Below are 19,730 nucleotides of genomic sequence, written 5' to 3' on the forward strand. Positions count from 1 at the left end.
TGAAGCGGATGTGGGTGTCATATTTTAGTACTTCATCAATAATGATTCCAAGAAGCTTGGTGTTGGGAACAATTTTCAAGGAGGTTGTTGTTTTGGCTCTGTATGGTGAATGTGGATTTGTCAATGGAGTTTTTGGTAGGTGAAAAAAAAACATTAGTTTGGTTTTATTTACATTTAGTACCAGATGGTTAGACTGCATCCAGGATTCTGTTTTGGAGAAGGCTAGTTGGGTTTTTGCTAGGAGCTCGGAGGGGGAGAAGGCTGAGCAGATGATTGTTGAGTCCGCTGCATATTGGATGATAGATTAGTCTGGGATGGATTGGTGAAAGTTGTTAATGAATAGGTTGAAGAGAAGAGGGCCAAGAACAGAATCTTGTGGGACACATGTGGATGTGGGAAGGAAGGGGGAGGTTAAAGTTTTTCATTGGACAGCTTGTTGGCAGTTGGACAAGTAGCTGATAAACCAGGCAATGGTGGTGAGAGAGGTGTAGGGTGGAGAGTTGGGATATAAGCAGGGTGTGTGAGATGGTGTCAAAGGCCTTTGACAGATCTAGGAATAGTGTGGATACGAACTTGCCTGAGTCACGTTCAAGGTTCATGGTTTCAAGAAAGGAAAGAAGGACAGTCATGGTGCTGTAGCCAGGGCAGAATCCGTTTTGGCTATGGGATAGGAGATTGTTTAGCATTAGGTGTGCCATGAGTTGCTAGGAGATTATCAGGCTGGACCAGTAGAACAGTTTTTATTAATCATGATTACAATGTCAAGAAAGAGTTTATAGAAAATTTAAGTAAGTGCAATGCTTCTAAATGTATATAAAGGTGAAAGCTCATTATTTGGAAAATAGACTGTAAGTCACTTCATTTTATTTTTATTTGCTTGATATTTAGATTCATAGATTCATAAGTGTTTAGTAGGCTAATGACCATAAGAGCCTTTTTAAGCCTAACCAAGCATGCCAAATCTCTGACAAGTTCTAGTACCCTTGATAAGTGTAAGCAGGGGCTTAGGAGATGAAACATTTACAAGCAGGGGCCTGGGAGATGAAACATTTACAGGTTGCCTGTGTCCATTAGAGACATAGGTGCTAAACCATGGATGAATTTCCTGTTTCCCATTTAATTGTCCAAGTTACACTTGAATTGGTTTAGGGAGGAACTCTGCTTCACATACTTCACACACTTTACCTATCTCTCCAGCAGGTCCTATGCATATCACAGGCAAGCCAGAAAGTACAGAACACCAATATAGTACAGCTACAGCTCCACATTCCTTTATGTATACATGCATAGCATATCACAGTTCCATCCCCACAGACTCAGCCAAAGATGGTCATAAAATACAGTTTGCATTATACAGTGACATTTTTTTAAAGTATGCCATTGTTTTTTTTAATAATAACATTGTATAATAGCATCAAATCATGGTAAAGCTGTAAGTAATTCACGTTTTAACCTCTTGCATGAGTGTGTGTGTGTGTGTGTGTGTGTGTGTGTGTGTGTGTGTGTGTGTGTGTGTGTGTGTGTGTGTGTGTGTGTGTGTGTGTGTATGTGTGTGTGTGGGGTCTAGTTTCCACATGTCCAAACAATGCCACCCACTGTAGATATCTGGCAGTTAGTGCAGAGAATTAAGTCTATGAGCTCTTAATGAGCTGCTTCCAGTCGTCCAGAGCTTGATTCCCTTAACCTTATTTGCACATTGTGTGACTCGGAGTGTGTCACTTAACCAGACAGTGTTATTGGGGAAATTGCCTTAGGTTTCTAAGTGGTAGTCTAAACCTCATGCTTATGAACCTACAAAATATAAATTACTTACTCCTTGGTTTGCTGTGGTGTCTTATTATTACCAAAATATTAAGAAATAACTTAGGAAAAGCATTCCAGAATTGCTGAAACACATGTACTAATAACCCCCCCCAAATGTATATAAGTGATTTAGTCTGAAGCACTGAGTTTGAGTCCCTCAGTCTTCATTTGCCTATTTAGTCATTCTAAGCATGTCATTTAACCATACATTGATCCTGGGTCACCCTTGAAGGGAGGCAATTGTGCCTAGTGGGTTTATCTGTGCTGTATGGCATTGCTGTTTCTGTGTGCTGTTTACTGCACATTTGGCAGTCCATATAATACCACAGAGGGCCAATTTTCCAGTAAGGATCATCAAGACTGCATGTAGCATCAGTGCTGAGCTACTTTATTCAGGGTAGGAAAGGTGCACAGCACTTATTAGTGAAAGAACCATAGCATGGAGCCAACATTATCAGTTTGTACACACAGCTGTTAATAAAGGATCACTCGAATACTAGAAAAGATTGCTTTCTGTCTCACCTAAAGGCCAATCTACAGCAGTGGTGTAGAGGGATAAAGCCCTTACTGCAGCCTGCACAACCTAAACTTGAATAGCAGTTCTATGGCCTAACAGAGCAGGCAGTGGAGAATGGGCATTCCTCACGAGGAGAGGGCAGATGTTCCCAGCCCTCTTGTACCACTGCTCTAATACCTGAGCTTTGGCAAGAGAGTAGAGTCTTATTAGGATACAAGATGCCAGTGCAGGAAAGACATGGGCATGAACACCCAAGATGATGATAGTAGGTTTTGCCACAGCATGTGGGAAAGCAGGCATGTGCTGAAAAGTGGCACCGTCAGTCCTTTCAGTGGCACAAGTACTCATGTCACTATGTGGAGAATGGTTCACACAGAAAAAACGATTTAATTTAATTTCATTTCTGGGATATTGGCAAGAGCACAAAGCATCTGCATGCCTGTTTGGATGGTGGACCCCTCCCCCTCCCTCAGACTGCATAATGTTTTATTGCTTAAAGCCTTATCTATATGTCGTAGGTTTCTCAAGCCAAGCAATAATCTACCTGTTTGGGAAGAATAAATAACAGTTCTATGTTCAATATTCCTATTTTTAAAGGATATATAGTCTGAAACTCAAATATTTATCATTACATAGTGACTTCATTCCTCAGTGATTTGCCAGAAAATCACAAAATATGTGGAACAGACTAAAAATATGAGGCAAAAATCTGGAAATTCTTCAAAAACGCTGGGCAGATGAGAGGTAGGGGAACTGGCTTTCAATGAAAGCAACTTACCTTTTTGGCATTTGCTCACTTTAAGGGGGCATGGGGGGGGCGACTGTGGATGAAAAACAATTTGCCATTGTGCCATTTGCTTATTTTCAAGTCTGGCTTTTAGGAATAATGTGCATTGTATGAACTATGTTGGGTATGAATTCTCTTGACTATATATGAAACAAAGTTGAAACTGTTAATAACTTCATGGATAATTTGCTTCATATTTTTGGTCTGCCCGTTATAAAGTATATGATTTTCTGGCAAATCGATTGCAGTCCCTAAATAAGGGGTGGCTGTGCATGAAAACAACTTACCCTCTTATCATTCGCTCATTTTAAAGGGGCTGGCTGTGGTTAAAAGGAACTTATGCTCTTGTCAGTTGCTCATTTTAAAGAAGGGGGCTGGCTGCAGATGAAAAGCAACTTGCCATCATACTGTTTGCTCATTTTCAGGTCTGGCTTTTCTGGACTGGTATGCATTTGTGTGGAATATGTTGAAATATTCCTTGCCAGTTTTTGTGTACAACAAAGTGGAAACTTCCTGATTTCACAGACTGAACTTAACTTTGCTTTATATTTTTGGTCTATGCCTCATAGATTTTGTGGGGGTTTTTTTGGCAAATCTTTGAGTACTAATGTCACTAAATAATTGCTGGTAATAAGGGCTGTGTGGCATGAGAATGTCTGACTTGCTGTAATGCCCAAATTAAATAGTCATTAGTTTGCCTTTGCAGGATTAGGGTGCATTTGTGTAAATCAATTTGGAATACTGTACTATTATAATTTTTTTATATTTGAAGTGTGCACATTCAAGTGGCTGCAACTGATGGATATACACTTTGGTGGGTTATAATAATAGCATTTGGAATAGTCTTTGGAATCAGGAAGGCTAATCCAAAAGAACATGAGTATTTATGTGTGTTCCAAAAAATGTGTTTGGTGGGTCCATGATATAAAAGCGTCCCAGGGCCCAAGGTGGTCTTAATCAGTCAGTGTGTGCGTGTGTGTGTGTGTATGTGTGTGTGTGTGTGTGTGTGTATGTGTGTGTGTGTGTGTGTGTGTGTGTGTGTGTGTGTGTGTGTGTGTGTGTGCGTGTGTGTGTGTGTGTGTGTGTCCAGAATGTAGGTAAAGCCAAGCACTTATCACATATTTCATGAACAGCATGACAGCGTATATCTGTACACATTTATATATATCCTGCCTTAAATAATGGCATATGTGTTAAAGCAACTAAGTAACTGACAGGTACCTTCTAAATTCTGATACATTCTACCTGATAGAATATTACACACTGACCCTGTTTGCTGAGCACTAGTAGAAACCCTATGCACTGATATCATGAAAGTGAGAAACTCCTGAAAGGATCTGCTTCATCTGCTAAGTAGATAAAGGAGTGTAATAATAAATCTGAATCTGAAATTCACCAATATACATCAGGTGCAACAGCTATTCAGAAATCACCTACTCCCATATTTCTAATACACCTAAGATTACAGCTATTAAAACGTCAGCTAGTGTCTAGTCATTTTGCTGCCTTTGTTGATATTCTAAAACAAATAGACATTTATTACAAAATGTTGCTTCTGTGAGATGTATTTTTTTTACAGTCAGAAATCCAGTAATAATACCACACACTTATGTAAATGAAATACCTCACTAAAAGGATCACAGGCCTAAAGAAGATGTCCTACGCTGACCGCCTTAAAAAAACTCCAGCTATACTCTGTCGCATATCGTCTACTCAGAGGTGATCTCTGCTTAACATACAAGGCCATGTCAAACCCAGAGCTGCTGGACATGCTACACTTAAAGAAATCCCAATCCCTCAGAGTCACATGCTCCAGGGATCTAAACCTTGTCATCACAATAAACAAAACATGCTGGAGGGATAGGGTCCTGACCCAGAGACTCCTCAGACTCTGGAATAGATTGCCCATACATGTCAAGCAGAGTGCCTCTTTGGCCCTCTTCAAAAGGAACCTTGACGATTGGATGGGAGAAAGGAAATTCACCCCAGGGATCATGTCAGTTGCCCTGCTAGACAGGGGTCCAGGGAAGTAAATAGTGTGGGAAGAAATAGTCAGGGAATTGTTATGGCTAGGCTTGTATAGGCCCTAGGGCTGATAGCCTAGTACCAACCTATGAACATAACAGTAACTGACCCTTATTTAATTTAATAAGGTAATTTCAAGTAACTCGTTGTGTATATAAGCAGAAACTCCTGTTTTAAGTTTCAGGCATCTGTTTGGAAACTATAGTGCATATAGTCACACCATTGTGGAAGAAGTGAAGGCTGCTTTACATAGCCATGCCTAGCACTGCATACAATGAATAGTTACTGAGATATCATGAGCTGTTTGTACAAGTTCATAAACTCATTCCCCCTGATGGAGATCTTTTGAGTTTGTACTCTGACTTCAGATGAGTGTGAACTGAACCAAAATGAAATTATCACCTTAAGGATGGAATAAATATTCATATCCCTACCACCATATATTACTGGAAATCTGTAAATGGCAAAATATTCAGCACAAAGTAATCTTTATAGTGGTTGCATTAATTCAATTCTAGGTATTAAATTGGATTTTATAAGCCTTAATAAACACTGTAAATACTAATTTTGGGAAGCTGCATAAACAGCTTAAAATATCTCAGTAACTATTCAAGCAAAATGCATTGTAACACAAGCATTTTCTTTATACAGCTATGCACTTTTATATAAACCCATGCAGTTCTGTCTGTCACTTGATTGTTGAGATATTTAGAGAAATGTGAAAATGATTACAAATACAAATAAATAGTATACAAATAAAATGCATTATCTGTTTAGCTGCACTAGACGGAGGTCAGCTATCATAAGATGAACTCTTCTAATCCCCAGTATGCAACATACTTTTGGAATTATTAATGCAAGTAAGAACAAACAATACGTGGCACCTAGATGTGTCAGTAGGATGTAACTACAATGCCTGGAAGCATCACTAGGCTACAATGAATTAATATTGTCCAGTTTATGATATGATTTGTTGTTTATTACATGAATTCTGCCTAAAAAGACACAATGTGGAAGCAAAGGCTTATGAAAGTATGCAGAAACGTTTGAACAAGAGATGTGGGCCATTGTTTGCAAAGTAAGTTGGATTATCAATCATATCATCCCTGGGAGAGATGTACTGCACCCCCCTGGAAGGATACCAGCTATTTATCCAATTGTTGTATCCAATTTATCTTTTCCTTCAATCTAGGCATCATTCTCATTGAAGGGAGGTTATCACTCAAAGCCAGTCCTCCCCTTGACTGAAGCTAGTTTAGCAAGTTCCAGCAAGTTATTCTGCATGTCCTTCAGTAGTCCTCATGCCAGATCATTCAATCCAGCATGAACTACAATCATGTTGGAGTCATACTTATCAGTGAAGAGGGAACTAGGGGGTCTTGCTATGTCAGCAATCTTAGCTCCATAGAGGCATCTACCTGTAACCCTGTAATCAATGTGTCTAACAGTGGGCTCACTAATTAATAGGATACTTCCAGAAGCTGATTTATTCTTGTTAGGCACTGGAGTGATATAATACTAATGACATGTTGATGAAGAAATGTGTGTGGTGGTAGATGCGTTTGGTGTGTGTGTGTGGGGGGGGGGGGCATTGATGCATACATTTAGGAATTCTAGAAGGCTTTAGCCACACATCCAGATAAAAAAGCACATATAAGTGAAATACAGTTCCAGTTCCAGTCACAGTGAGATGAAGGAAGAAGGATTTTTTGCTGTAATGACTTAGTGGAAACTTTACTTGTGCATAGTAACCACTATCCAGCTCCAACAATGGAGACAGTGTGCTCAGCTGTTTTCAGTAAACAGCAAAGCAGTAAAAGGTGCAAGCCAATGAAAAGCAGCTGGAAATTAGACCAGTTAATGCTCTGCACCCTGAAATAGCAGCAATTAATGTACTCCCACTATGAAAACTACTCCTTTATCAAGATGGCTCCCACACCAGGCCAGAAGCATTGAAGTCAGTGCAAGCAGTGATTTCAATGGAGAAAAAAAAAACAGACAAAAACAGTTGAAATTTGGCAGAATTAGTAAAACTGCTTTAAGTATAGTATAAAACTGGAAAAAAATCCCCGAGTTATTTCTTCTGATACATAAAATGTTCAGAACCACTTAACCACTTCTCAAGCTGGTACAGACAAGCAGCTCTCTGGAGTTATCAGAAAAAAACAAGAGGGTAAATCTGTTTTTAGTAAACAGCAAGCAGTAAAAAGTACAGAACCAATGAAAAGCAACGAAATGGCCCCCACATCAGGCCAGAATCAAGCTAATTGAAACTAATGCAAATAGTGATTTAAACAGAAAAAAAGGCAAATAAAAATTAGCAAAACTCCTTTAAGGGCAGTCAAAAAGTGCAAATACCACCCCCAGGAGTTATTTCTGGTATATGACATGTTCAGTTGGCCAGTTATTGGGCTGATAACTCATTCTAGTAAACCCACTCAGAAATCAAAGAATAAGTAAATAAATGCTTACATAGATTTTACCTTATAATTGTATACTGCAGGATAGCAACCTTTATGATGAAATTCTTGAACAAAACATTTCATAAACTCTCAAAACAAGAGACTATGTTTAGCTCGGCTTAATTTCTCCAAGTCTTTTGGGGTTTCTAATGCCATGACAGAAATGGACCCCATTCCTAAGTCATGGTGCAATTACAGTTCATGAAATTAGTATTACTTTAGTGTCTGATGTTAATTGAGTGTTCTCATTTCCCACAATGTGCCCATAATTGCCTCCTTCTGTAATTCATATGGGGTTACATGTATTGGTAACATATCTTGGTACAGCTGTAAAATTTTTTTTATTACACCCATTGCTCCTACTACTGTTTGAACTGTCTGAGTATTTTTCTTTCACATTTCTCACATTTCTGTCTGCAAATCCTGATATTTTATGACTTTATGTCTTTCTGTATGTAAGACACTGTAACCACTGGGTTTAACAATTTCATTGTCTTTTTTCATGGACTACTATACCTGAATTTCTCACCTCTATTTTTTGAACTGTTGGTAATGGGTGATTCTATGTTTTATAAACTTCATCATTCTCTATAATGCTTTGTGGTTCATGTTTCTATATTGTAGTGTTTGCACAATTCTGCATGCAACAGTCTTGTTACATTATTTTGCCTTTTCGCATATACCCCTTCTGCCATAAGTGTATCACAGCTGGCAAAAAGATGTGCAACTATTTCCTGTTTTTTTTTTTTTTTACAAAAGCTATTTCTCACACATGTTCAATAAACATCATAAATATCTTTGGAGCTGTTTTTTTTTAATTGATCAATTTGGCATTTCTCCTTTGCGTAAATATTGCACTGTACCAGATCCCTTTTACTTTCCTGTGCCCATGTTTCTTTTTTATACCTTTCAGAAATCTCTGGATTTTGTTCTTTATATAGTCATACTTCCTCTGGCACTTCTTTTTCCCAGATAGCCCAAAGTTCCTTTTTCTATGTAATGTTTTTCATGGATGTGCATTAATGAATTCATTTTTTTATTTGAAGCTTTTGACAGGTTTTCATATGTTTAGCTATATAACTACAGACATGTCACTACAACTATGTTCAGTGACTGAACTGAATCCTGTATTAGGGCAATTTGTTCAGAAGGTTTCTTCATGTAATAGTTGTTACCTTTAAACTCCATTATAAAGCATGTATTGCACAACAAAATTAGATTCTGCCACAGTTTTACCAAATCATTTTGGACTACACCTGAATATGCTCATTACATACTTAATAACTTCAGGTGGAAAATAAAACAGGGTTTATGGTGATGTGATGCCTACTGCCTCAATATATTATATTTTTAGAACTGTGTGACAACAGACTAGCTCCTGGTTCTCTAGTTCATTTCTCAGCTGGGATGCTTTGGTGTGGAGTGATCATATCCTCCCTATGTCGTTTCCTTCCATATCCCACAGATGCGCCATAGGTGAGGAACTGGTGTTCTGCTAAACTGACAGTAGGTGTTTGTGCTATGAGACTGAGTGGGTTTGTGCGTGTGTGTGTGTGTGTGTGTGTGTATCTGTGTTTGCATGCATGTATGTATGTGTGTGTGTGTGTGTGTGTGTGTGTGTGTGTGTGTGTGTGTGTGTCTCTGTGTTTGTATGTGTCTGCATGTGTGTGTGTGTGTGTGTGTGTGTGTGTGTGTGTGTGTGTGTGTGTGTGGGTGTGGGTGCATCCTGTTTTGGGTTAGTGCCTCATTCAGGATGAATTTCCCTGCCTTACTTTCCCTCCATGATTCTTTTTCCACAGGGCTGATCTGGATTAAACAGGTAATTAAACAGGTAATTAGAGAACAAGTAAATGAATGAAAGCATAAATGAATGAAGAGTCCAGTTAGCGAATTGTTATATAAAATAAATGAATCCCAATACTGTCAAATGTTTAAATATTTATTTTATTCCTGGTGATAATACTGAAATAAAAGGTCTGCTTTTTGTGGCATACTCCTTTCAGTTAGTTTCACCTAAAAAATGTTCACTGAAATACAATTTGGGGAATTATGCTTTGTGGAATTAATTTGTTCTTCATTAAAACATTATATAAACATTTGGACCACAAATACTTTAGATCACGATAGTAATCAGAAAGAATTTTGCTTTAATAATATATTCTTAAATCTAGGTATATTTCAATTCTATTATCAAAAATTTAATTCTACATTGTTCTTAAAAACATGTTCCAAATGTTATGCTGCTATTTGTAGATGCCATCATAACAATAACCATTTGAAATGTCGAAACCTGCTAGAGCAAGTCCAAAATACAGAGACTGAAGATCCTAAAGATCGAACTTATATAAACTAAGACTAAGATGTCATTTCTTGGACTATTCCCTTTTCTTCAAGGTATGGTAACGGAGTTGGTATATATAAGTTCAGGTGTGGGAGGGCTTACCCTCCACATATGAGGTGTAGGGGGCTTGCCCCCCCCCCCCCTGCAAAAATAATTTTTAAAGAGAGGAGTGATTTTTGATATTTGCACTTCTCCTGTCTTTTCAGCCATTTTTTATGCCTTTTTGGCACGTGGCATTTCTAATGCTGATATTTCAATAGAGCCCATCAAAACCAGTTGCTCCATCCTGATACTGTTTTCTTTTCCAATAAATATGTGTAAAAGCAGGCTCAGACTATAACAATGTATTAGTGCTCGGAGTTTCATGTTGTAGTTTCCTACTCTTTTGTTTTGTTCACCATTACAGTTGCACTCTGTATACTCCTCTTTAAAAATTATCCCAATTCCTTTTCCAAAAAAACAGGAAACATCCATTTTAATTTTAACATGAGCCTGGTTGTATGGTGCAAAGAGACAGAGCCTTTACTGTGATGTAGGCCACTGATGTTTGATTAACAACCCCAGCACTAGAGGAGCCAGGCAGGGAGGGAGAGGAGTGAAGGGGAGTGGCCCACTCAGCTCTTTCTGATACAAAGATTGGTTGGACACACACAGCACATGGTGCAATAGTGGATGTGGTTGCTTACTGGGACACATCCATTGTGAGAGGGCTGGACTACCCTTTGCTGCCACCCATTGTATTTCCTAACTTCCCTTGCTGAACAGATTGAGAATGGGACAAAGCTAAAGAGAATAACCTCAAAGTACTCTTCATAGTTGCCTAAATGCTGTCTCCTTTTGACTGAATTTCACCATTGGTGAGGGAATGAATAGTTTGATTAGCTGAGACAATCTGATGATCAGCAGACAGTGGGGACAAACATGCAAAATAAATAAAATACAGACTAAACACATTAAATATTACACCACTCTTTTACCATGACTCAGCTGTGTGGCTGTCAATTTCATTAAATGTAACATTGCTTACATTTTTCTAAAACACAAGTCGTGTGCTTAACAGAAGGAGGTACGCATTCTCTCTGCTAATTGGATACAGTTAAGACTATATGTTTGAAGTTATCAGTTATAGTTAACTTACAGGTCGTGGCTGTCCAGAAAATCGTCTGTTGTAACTTCTTATTTCATAACCATTGTTTTTGCACTGCTCGTCCTTTTGATTGTCACAGAAGAGGGTATAGAGTATAGTCACCTAAAGCAGACAAATACAAATCCATTTGTTTTCTCTTGAATACATATTTGTTTCTATATCACCAGCAGCCTATAAAATCCAATTATTGTATCAGTCTCTTGACATCCGGAGACTCTTAATCTAATATCTAATCAATACAAGGAAACAGGCAAAAGTTAACTTCCCAAACCCTAAATGACACTATTTTTGTCTGAAATAGGCAAGCAGCACTTAACAGAAAATCAAACTGTCTATCCCTCTTTCTTTCCCTCTCTCTGTTATTCTTACCTGTCGATCAATCTATCTATCTATCTATCTATCTATCTATCTATCTGTCTGTCTGTCTATCTATCTATCTATCTATCTATCTATCTATCTATCTATCTATCTATCTGTCTATCTATGTCTGAAAATCAGGCTATTTTTATTTTTACATTTTTTTATATTTGTATACAGATTGCTAAGAAAAAGGAACAGTTTTAGCAATGTGAGGAACGGAGCTTATGTCTGGATTAATATCCAAGTCTGATCTTTAACAAATTTGCAGATATGCAGTATTTGGTCTTTTAATGCAATTTGCCATGCATAATGTAATACAATTCCCAGGGAAAAGTCCATTTCTAGAATATTGTTTGCCCTGGTTAAAGTAAACTGATTTAAAGATGCCCTTCAGTGTAACATTTTTAAACATGTTCAGTCACTTTCCTCCAAAAACCTGATTATTAGCATGACATTTCAAAATAAAAAGAATTGTGCTTCCCCTGTGTGAAGCAATATTTTTCATCACAAAATAATTGTGATTCCCTTTCCCATTTTAGCTCAATGAGAAAATGTCAGGCATGGAAATAGAATTTTATACTTTTAATATTGAATTCCAAAAGAGGCATGAGTATTCAGTATTAGGGTATAATTGTCTGAATGTTATGGACAACTGAACATTTCATTGTTCCTTTTTTTCTTTTAGGGAAGTTCATCTCCAAGGTTCATCTCCAAACCTTTAATTTGAGAAGAGGCTGACCTAGACTTGTATAACAAGCTTATAAGTTAATCATCTTACTGCCTGGATACATGGTGTAAGGGAATGGATCCCTGACTGTTGTTCTCCCTGTCATAGGAAGGAGGACGAATAATGAAGGGGCATGGCCAATTTGCTTCTTCCAGGGGTAGGTGGGATTTTGCTATTGGAGGCCAGGGAAAACACTTTGCATGCAGTGTGAGGAGGGGGAGATCTGCATAGAGGACCCCTTGTGGAAGTGGTCCTCCTCAGTTATTCCACTGCACATCCCTCCCCAAAGCTTTGCCAGGCAAGTGTGGTTAGGGCTGGGGAGAAACTAAGTAAGTAAAAAATAATTTAGCCACCCCCCCAATAGCTGTCTGAATGGTGGCCCCCTCCAAGTCCATCCTTGCACCAGTGATAGGGGTTAGGGGATGAGTAGGTGACTGACCAAGGAGGGAGCTGATGATTGCAGCCAGTGGGGTCAAAGAGTGCAAAAAAGTTAGAAATCTTAAATACACTCATATACACACACACACAAATATCTATCTATCTACATATATATATATATATATATATATATATATATATATATATATGTGTGTGTGTGTGTGTGTGTGTGTGTGGGTGGGTCTACTTGAGATGTTCGAAATTTCAAAACGTCGACATTCATATGGCCAAGACCATATGCTCGACATTTTGAAATGTTGAACATGTATAGCGGAGATCCCTATACAGTGCGGAACTGGGAGATTTCCCTTTTCTGCACTGTAGTTCGATCTCGGAGTAGGAATATTTAAGTAGCAGAGGGTGTGGGGGAGGCAGGGGGGCTTACCCCCCTGCTAAATGCAGTTAGTGAAGTGTTGTTTTGTGTTGTACATTATGTAGGCGATGTTCGACATTTCAAAATGTCGATCATATGGTCTTGGCCATATGAAAGTCGATGTTTTGGAATGCCGGACATCTGAAGTAGATCTGTATATATATATATATATATATATATATATATATATATATATATATATATATATATATACACACACACACATATATATATATATATATATATATATATATATTTATATATACACACATAAAAAATGTTGAAAAATTACCTTCTCATACTTTTTGCAACTTTCCCTTATTTCCTTCGGTCATGCACTTATCAATACCCTACTTGGGATTAATGTTGGAAAATGTGCTCTATTTTGGCACAGGATGTGACAGTGATCCTAGTTAAGAATAATATAAAGCTCTAAAGGAGCATTTGAATCCCCAGATATCTAGGTAGTACATCTTATGAGTCAAGGCAGAACGTAATTCTGAATAGCATTTGAAAAAGTCACAGACAAGGCTTATACCATGTACACTCTAGAAACATTTCTTTGTTTCTCACCACATTCTTATGATTGTTCTTGGAAATTGTTGTCACATAAAAATGTAGTTCTGCCTAGATTAATATGACTGTCCTACATATGAGGATCTGCTTCAGCTTCCTGTTCAATAAGAAATGCACTGTCAGAAACTGATTAGCAATAACTGGCCAGTGAAACAACTCACTGAAACCACAAAAGAAACAGCAAATTGATTTTTTTTTTCAGTGACAAACTAATGGAGCTCAACAGACCATCATGATAATATGTAATGCGGGGATATTATCAGAAACTTCACCCTCCCCACTACTCTTTATATTATTTTGAGGCTTCATAGTGTTAGTGAGTGTACAATACATATTAGTACAACAGCAAGGCTCGGGGGATTCAGAGATCCAGACAGCTTGGCTACACAGTGTGAAAAGTAGTCTTGTATGTGAGATATGGCAAAGATCACATCATGTTATGAAAATGACAAATCTCATCAGAAACACAGATTCTGAAATGATGACATCAGACATGATGGAGTGGGGGTATAGCTCAGTGGTAGAGCATTTGACTGCAGATCAAGAGGTCCCTGCTTCAAATCCGGGTGCCTCCTGCAAGGGTGGCTTTTAGAGAGCTGAGTGGCCTAGTGGGCTAAAGCACTGTGTTGTAGTTGACAGGGGGCCCAGGTTTGAGATGTAGCAGGGCTGATTATTTAAGAGATGAGTGGCCTAGTGGGCTAATGCACTGTATTGTAGTTCACAGGGGCCTGAGTTCGAGACTTGGCAGGGGTTATTGTTAGAGCTGAGTGATCTAGCGGGCTAATGCATTGAGTGATTCAGAAACATACAAATCAGGCACATTGTGCCACACAGCAGAACTATTCTAAACGCCAGAAATTTTGGTATATGCTATGAATATTTTAGGAGTAGCAGTGACTTTAGCTGACCAGTTAGTTAGTGTTAATGACCATCATTGGGGCCAGTTCCCAGAAAGTCATATGTCATGGTCATATATACCATCACAGAAAATGGAATCAGTACCTTACAGACAGCCAGCATTTAAAAGGCTCAATAGATAATGGACCAATTCTGGGTAGACAGCAATACCATGCAAGAGATAGTTGAACTGTGTCACCCACAAGTAGAATCAAGGGGGATGTATGTAACACCATTCACTGTGGATGCAGAGGTATGTATAGCATTAAACATCTCACTTACAGGGACCATTCAGTGACCATAAGATGGCATATTTCCTCATTTTTCCAAATTGGTATGCATTCCACTGTTTTATTAACCTTCTGCAATAAACTGTTTCCTGCGCAAAGGTGACCTTTTATTTATAATTGTGACCAACATGCTCACTGCGTGATCCTTGCTCTAGACTTCTCTTACCTGGTAAACTGCAATGGCGGCACTCCGCTATTAGACCTCTAACAGCTAACTGCTGCTCTGTTTACAATATACTTAGCTGTAAGTGAGGAAACAAATGCTCTCAGTGTAGCTACACTGCACGGTGCACTTTACCAACTCCTTACAGTTGTTGAAGCTAACAGCATCTTATAGGTCTCCTATACAGGTTCCAACTGCTGAAACAGTTTATAGTATGGTTATTTGCTATATAATGCAAGTGGTTTATGTCTAAACCTAAAGCAAATATACTTGTGTTCATAGTGTGTCTCATACCCCGGGAATTATTCTAAACCCATGTGGCAACGCTGACAGCATCTGTATACTACCCAGGCACTGCTTTGGCTAACTTTTGCAACTCATTTTTGGCAAATGTGTGTTACTTTTGTGAGATTTAAAGTCCGTTTGCTTCTGATAATGATTACACTGTGAACTGCATCACATAAGCATGATACGGTCTGACTGTGGATTGTATTAGCTCTTGCACATCCATTTGTTACAGTGTATTAACTAAGTTGTACCTCACATGCTGGATTATTTGAACTGTAGAAAATGAGGATGTATTCCATCTGTGCTGTAATTCTGTTAGACTGTTTTAATATACAATCCCTGCACTGTGTTTTATCTTGAAGAAATAATCCTAACTTCTGTATTAAGATCCCCTATTGCATTTTCTCTATTTCCCAAGCCTGTTACATCATCTCCCCTCTCAGCTGCTCCTTACCCTACAGTGTTTAACTCATTATTTCTCTCTTTACAGCTTGCTCGTGTTTATTAACCCCAGGTGCTTCCCCCAGTAGGCAACACAGTGGCCAGACCAGTTCTTCCTCCTAAAGGACGTGCACCAGCTATTAGCAAACCACCTCTGGCTCAATCTGCCTTCTACTGACCATTTAAAGTGTGTGTTAAGTAATTAATATTAAGTGTTTTTTTTTTACCAAATATCACTGTTTGCCTAGTTTTGCTGCACCATGCACACTGGCAGTTTTACGGCAGTCTCTTACCCCCTAATCTTCCCCTTGCAGCTTTCCCTTGTTAACTGTGTTTCTCACTATAACCTTCACACAGATTTGCCACTAGATGGCAGCACACCCCACTCGAATCCTTAGCAACATAGGTTACACTTTTTAACCAGCTTCCTGCTGCTCTCCGTGAGTGTATTTTTATTAGTTAATTTATTTTTCTTGCTTGTTGTTGCCCTGTCTCTTCTAGCCATAGCCCCCTATACTCAGCCCGAACCTTAATCCCTGTATTTAGACACCTTGGGCTTGCCAACAGCTTTCCCTACTTACTTAGTAGTGACCGCTCTCTCTGATAGTTTTTTTTTTTTGAGGCTTTCTCTTCCTTTTCTCGCTCTTTCCTTCTTCTTGGCTCTGCCTCACCTGAAAGACTCTGAAATCACCCCCCCCCCCCCAACTAAAGAATTTTAAGACATGATAGAACTCAAAAGAAAGGAGGTGGAGTCGTCCTACTCTTTTCCTCCTCCCTAACAGTAACCCCTTACTCCAGTCCTGTACCTCAATTCACTACAGCCGAAATAACATTGGCCCTCCTAAAAATTAACACTCATAAAAACATAGTCATCATAGCTGCTCTCACCTGGAAACAATATCCCCATTCTTGAAGATAGTCTCTCCTGGTTCTCAGCTAATATTAATGAAACAATTATCCTAGGAGACGTTAATATTTACTGGTCTTCTATTCACTCTGCCACCACCTTGCATAATATAAACCTATACGGTTTCTCTCAATTAGATAACTCTCCTACCAGACCTAATAAAGACAACTCTTCAGGCAGTATCCTGGACTGGATACTAATTTCCCATCCCAACAATGTCTCCAACAGTGGCACCTTGTCCGATTCCCTTAGCAGTCACCTTCCTGCCTTCCATAACACTCCCCTTCCTCCCTACACCTACAACATAACTATATCTCAACCCATACCCTTACAAACTTCAACCCTTAATCCTTCTCAGACTGCTTAAAACAGATGAACTGGAACCCTCTGAAAACACTTCCTCTTGACAATGCTGTCACTTACTTCAATACTTCATTCGTTAACCTACTTAACAATTTTGCTCCCCCCAGAACCAAAATAGTGAAATCCAAAATCACCCCCTGGCTTACCAAAGAAACATTAACCCTCATGCATACCCATGATAAATCTGGAAAACTCTACCAAAAATACAAATCTGCTAGCTCCCTTACCAAATATAAGCAACTTTGCAATACAGTTAAAAAACTTATTGCTTCCAACCACAAATGCTACTACTCTAAACTTCAACATAATCATAAATCCAACCCCAAGATATTCTGGAGCAGCATCTGTGGCATCCTTAGTCCTGGCACAAGAGCTAACCCTTGCCCCGACCCTAGCACTCCAGATCATACCATAGCCACCAAATTCAACTGCTGCTTCATAGACTCAATAGCCAAGCTCACCACATCTTTACCTAAGAACTCCTTAGCTCCATCTACACCTCTCAACTACAATTCCTCTCCTTCTGCCACCAATACCACCCACCCCCTCCCTTCTCCTTTAAACCCATCCCTGTGAACACTATAAAAAAAAAACTGCTCCAAAAATTAAAACCATGCTCTAATGCCCCTGACAACCTACCATCCAACTTTCTCAAGTTAGCTGCTGATGGCATAGCTCTCCCCATCTGTATTCTAATTAATTGTTCCATCCAAGAATCCTATGTACCCCTTCTCTGGAAAAAAGCATTCATCATTCCCTTACACAAAGGAGGGAACAACACTGACATCTCCAATTTCTGCCCCATAGCCATACTCTTCCCATCTCAAAAATCCTTGAAAAATGTATTCACCTACAGATTCTACTTTACCTTCTAAACAATCATCTCCTTTCCCCAACAAAACATGTTTTTTGACCCAGACACAGCACCACCACAGCCCTTCTATCCTTCCTTGATAATATTGACCATGCTTGCGACACAGGCAATATCATAGCTAGCCTTTTCTTAGACCTATCTAAGGCCTTTGATACCATTTCCCATACCCTACTTTTGTCCAAGCTCTCCCATCTTAATCTTTCCTCCTCTACCATCAATTGGTTTCCCAGTTACCTCTCAAATAGACGACAGGCCATTAAGTGGAATAACTGTACTTCCTCCTACCTTGACACTACAACTGGGATCCCCCAAGGATCTATCCTGGACCCTTTACTATTCAACATCTTCATTAACAACTTTCATCAATGTATCCCAGATGCTAAACTTGTTCAGTACGCAGATGACTGTACCATCATCTGCTCCTCTGTGTCCCTCCCCAAACTCATGCAAGCGACTCAGAGGACCTTTAACAGCACTGAGACATGGATGTTAAACAATCATCTAGCTCTCAATGTAACTAAAACCAAACTCATGATCTTTACCCCATCTAAAAACACCAAAATAGACAAAATCTCCTTTTCTATAGTAAGCCAAAACTTGACTCCCATTGAACTTGTTCCCCATACTAAGCTTCTCTGTGTTCTTATCGATGAACAACTAAAGTTTGACATTCACCTTCAAGCTAACATCAAGAAAACTCACCAAAAACTCGGAATGCTTTATCTCCACAATCACTATCTCACTTCTTTAACTAAGCTTACCCTCTACACCTCTTACCTCATTCCCTCTTTCATGTATGGGGCACCCATCCCTACTAATCTTCAAGCCACCCTCAAAGCTAAACTAGCATCCTGCTGCAACAAAATCTCCAAGTTCACTACCAGCATCAAATTCTCCTCTCACCACTGTGATTCCTTGCACTCCTTGAACTGGCTGGAGCTCCCCAACTATCTCTCTCTTACATTTAACTCTCTACTGCCCATAAACTCATTTTCAAGCCTTCCCAATGCCCCTCCCTCTCCTCCACCCTTACTATGCATCTTATGGACCGAGCTCTCAGGTCCAGTAACCAGAACCTCCTAGAAGTATATAAACCATCATGTACTCCTGGCCAACTTCTATTATCTTTCTCCCTAGCTTGAAAATGGAACTCTCTTCCTCCCCACATTCAAACCACCCAGAAACTCTCCAATATTAACTCATTACTCCATTCTTATCTCTCTTCTACTTGGGAGTGCTCCTGCTCTCACCCCTCCTAACCTCCTAAACCTTCCCCTCCCCCCTCCCACCCCTGCTATCCTCCTCCTCCACCCCCCCCTCCCACATCCTTCAACCTTTCTCTCTCAGCTCTACCTAACACTTCCCTTTCTGTTGTCCTCCTCCTTCTCCCAAATATCATTCCTTCTCCCATTACACTTATATATTATAGGCATTTGTTTCCCACACAAAACAGAATGCTTTATTATCTCATGATGGTTTAACATTCATTATTATGGTACACTACACAAACCTCTCTATCAATAGATGTCTTTTCATTTTTGTTGCAAATTTTATGTTTGTAAAAATTTCTGTTAATACCTTACAGATTTTTGCTGTTGCAGTATCCTGTATTAATTCTTGTATTTAATTTTTATTAATTCTTGCTGATCTTTGTTTTCGTATGTATGTACATGAAGCTTTTCTCCCAGGGCCTCCATTGAAAACGGGCTCATCTCGGCCCAGTCTACTTTCTTTCTTAACAAACTGCAAATAAAATAAAATAAATAAATTAGGCATGCTGCAGGCATCGGCCTTGCATATTCTACACCATTGATTTCACATCATGCTGTAGAATGTGGAACATTAAGAAGCACCACCATGCAGGTGTTTTATAACATAACTCATAGCCAAACTCTCCACTGAGATACTGGGAGGTATTAATTACACACACATTGCCAATATGACCTTATCT

The 19,730-nt window shown here is 39.0% G+C and overlaps 1 protein-coding gene and 1 non-coding gene across 2 annotated transcripts in view; one reads left to right on the plus strand and one right to left on the minus strand.

Annotated features, from left to right (window-relative positions):
• The window catches only part of LOC122813286 (E3 ubiquitin-protein ligase RNF170-like), a 228,162-nt gene that overhangs the window by 19,764 nt on the left and 188,668 nt on the right, over window positions 1-19,730 (minus strand). The window contains exon 5 of the mRNA XM_044085533.1: window positions 11,074-11,184. Coding sequence (XP_043941468.1) covers window positions 11,074-11,184 — 111 coding nt within the window. The remainder of the gene's footprint in view (window positions 1-11,073; window positions 11,185-19,730) is intronic.
• Window positions 14,060-14,131, plus strand: TRNAC-GCA. Its single transcript has one exon. It is a non-coding gene; the product is annotated as a tRNA-Cys (tRNA).

Source organism: Protopterus annectens, chromosome 10.part0, assembly GCF_019279795.1.
Source record: "Protopterus annectens isolate FY-2018-M chromosome 10.part0, PAN1.0, whole genome shotgun sequence".
Lineage (NCBI taxonomy): Eukaryota > Metazoa > Chordata > Ceratodontiformes > Protopteridae > Protopterus > Protopterus annectens.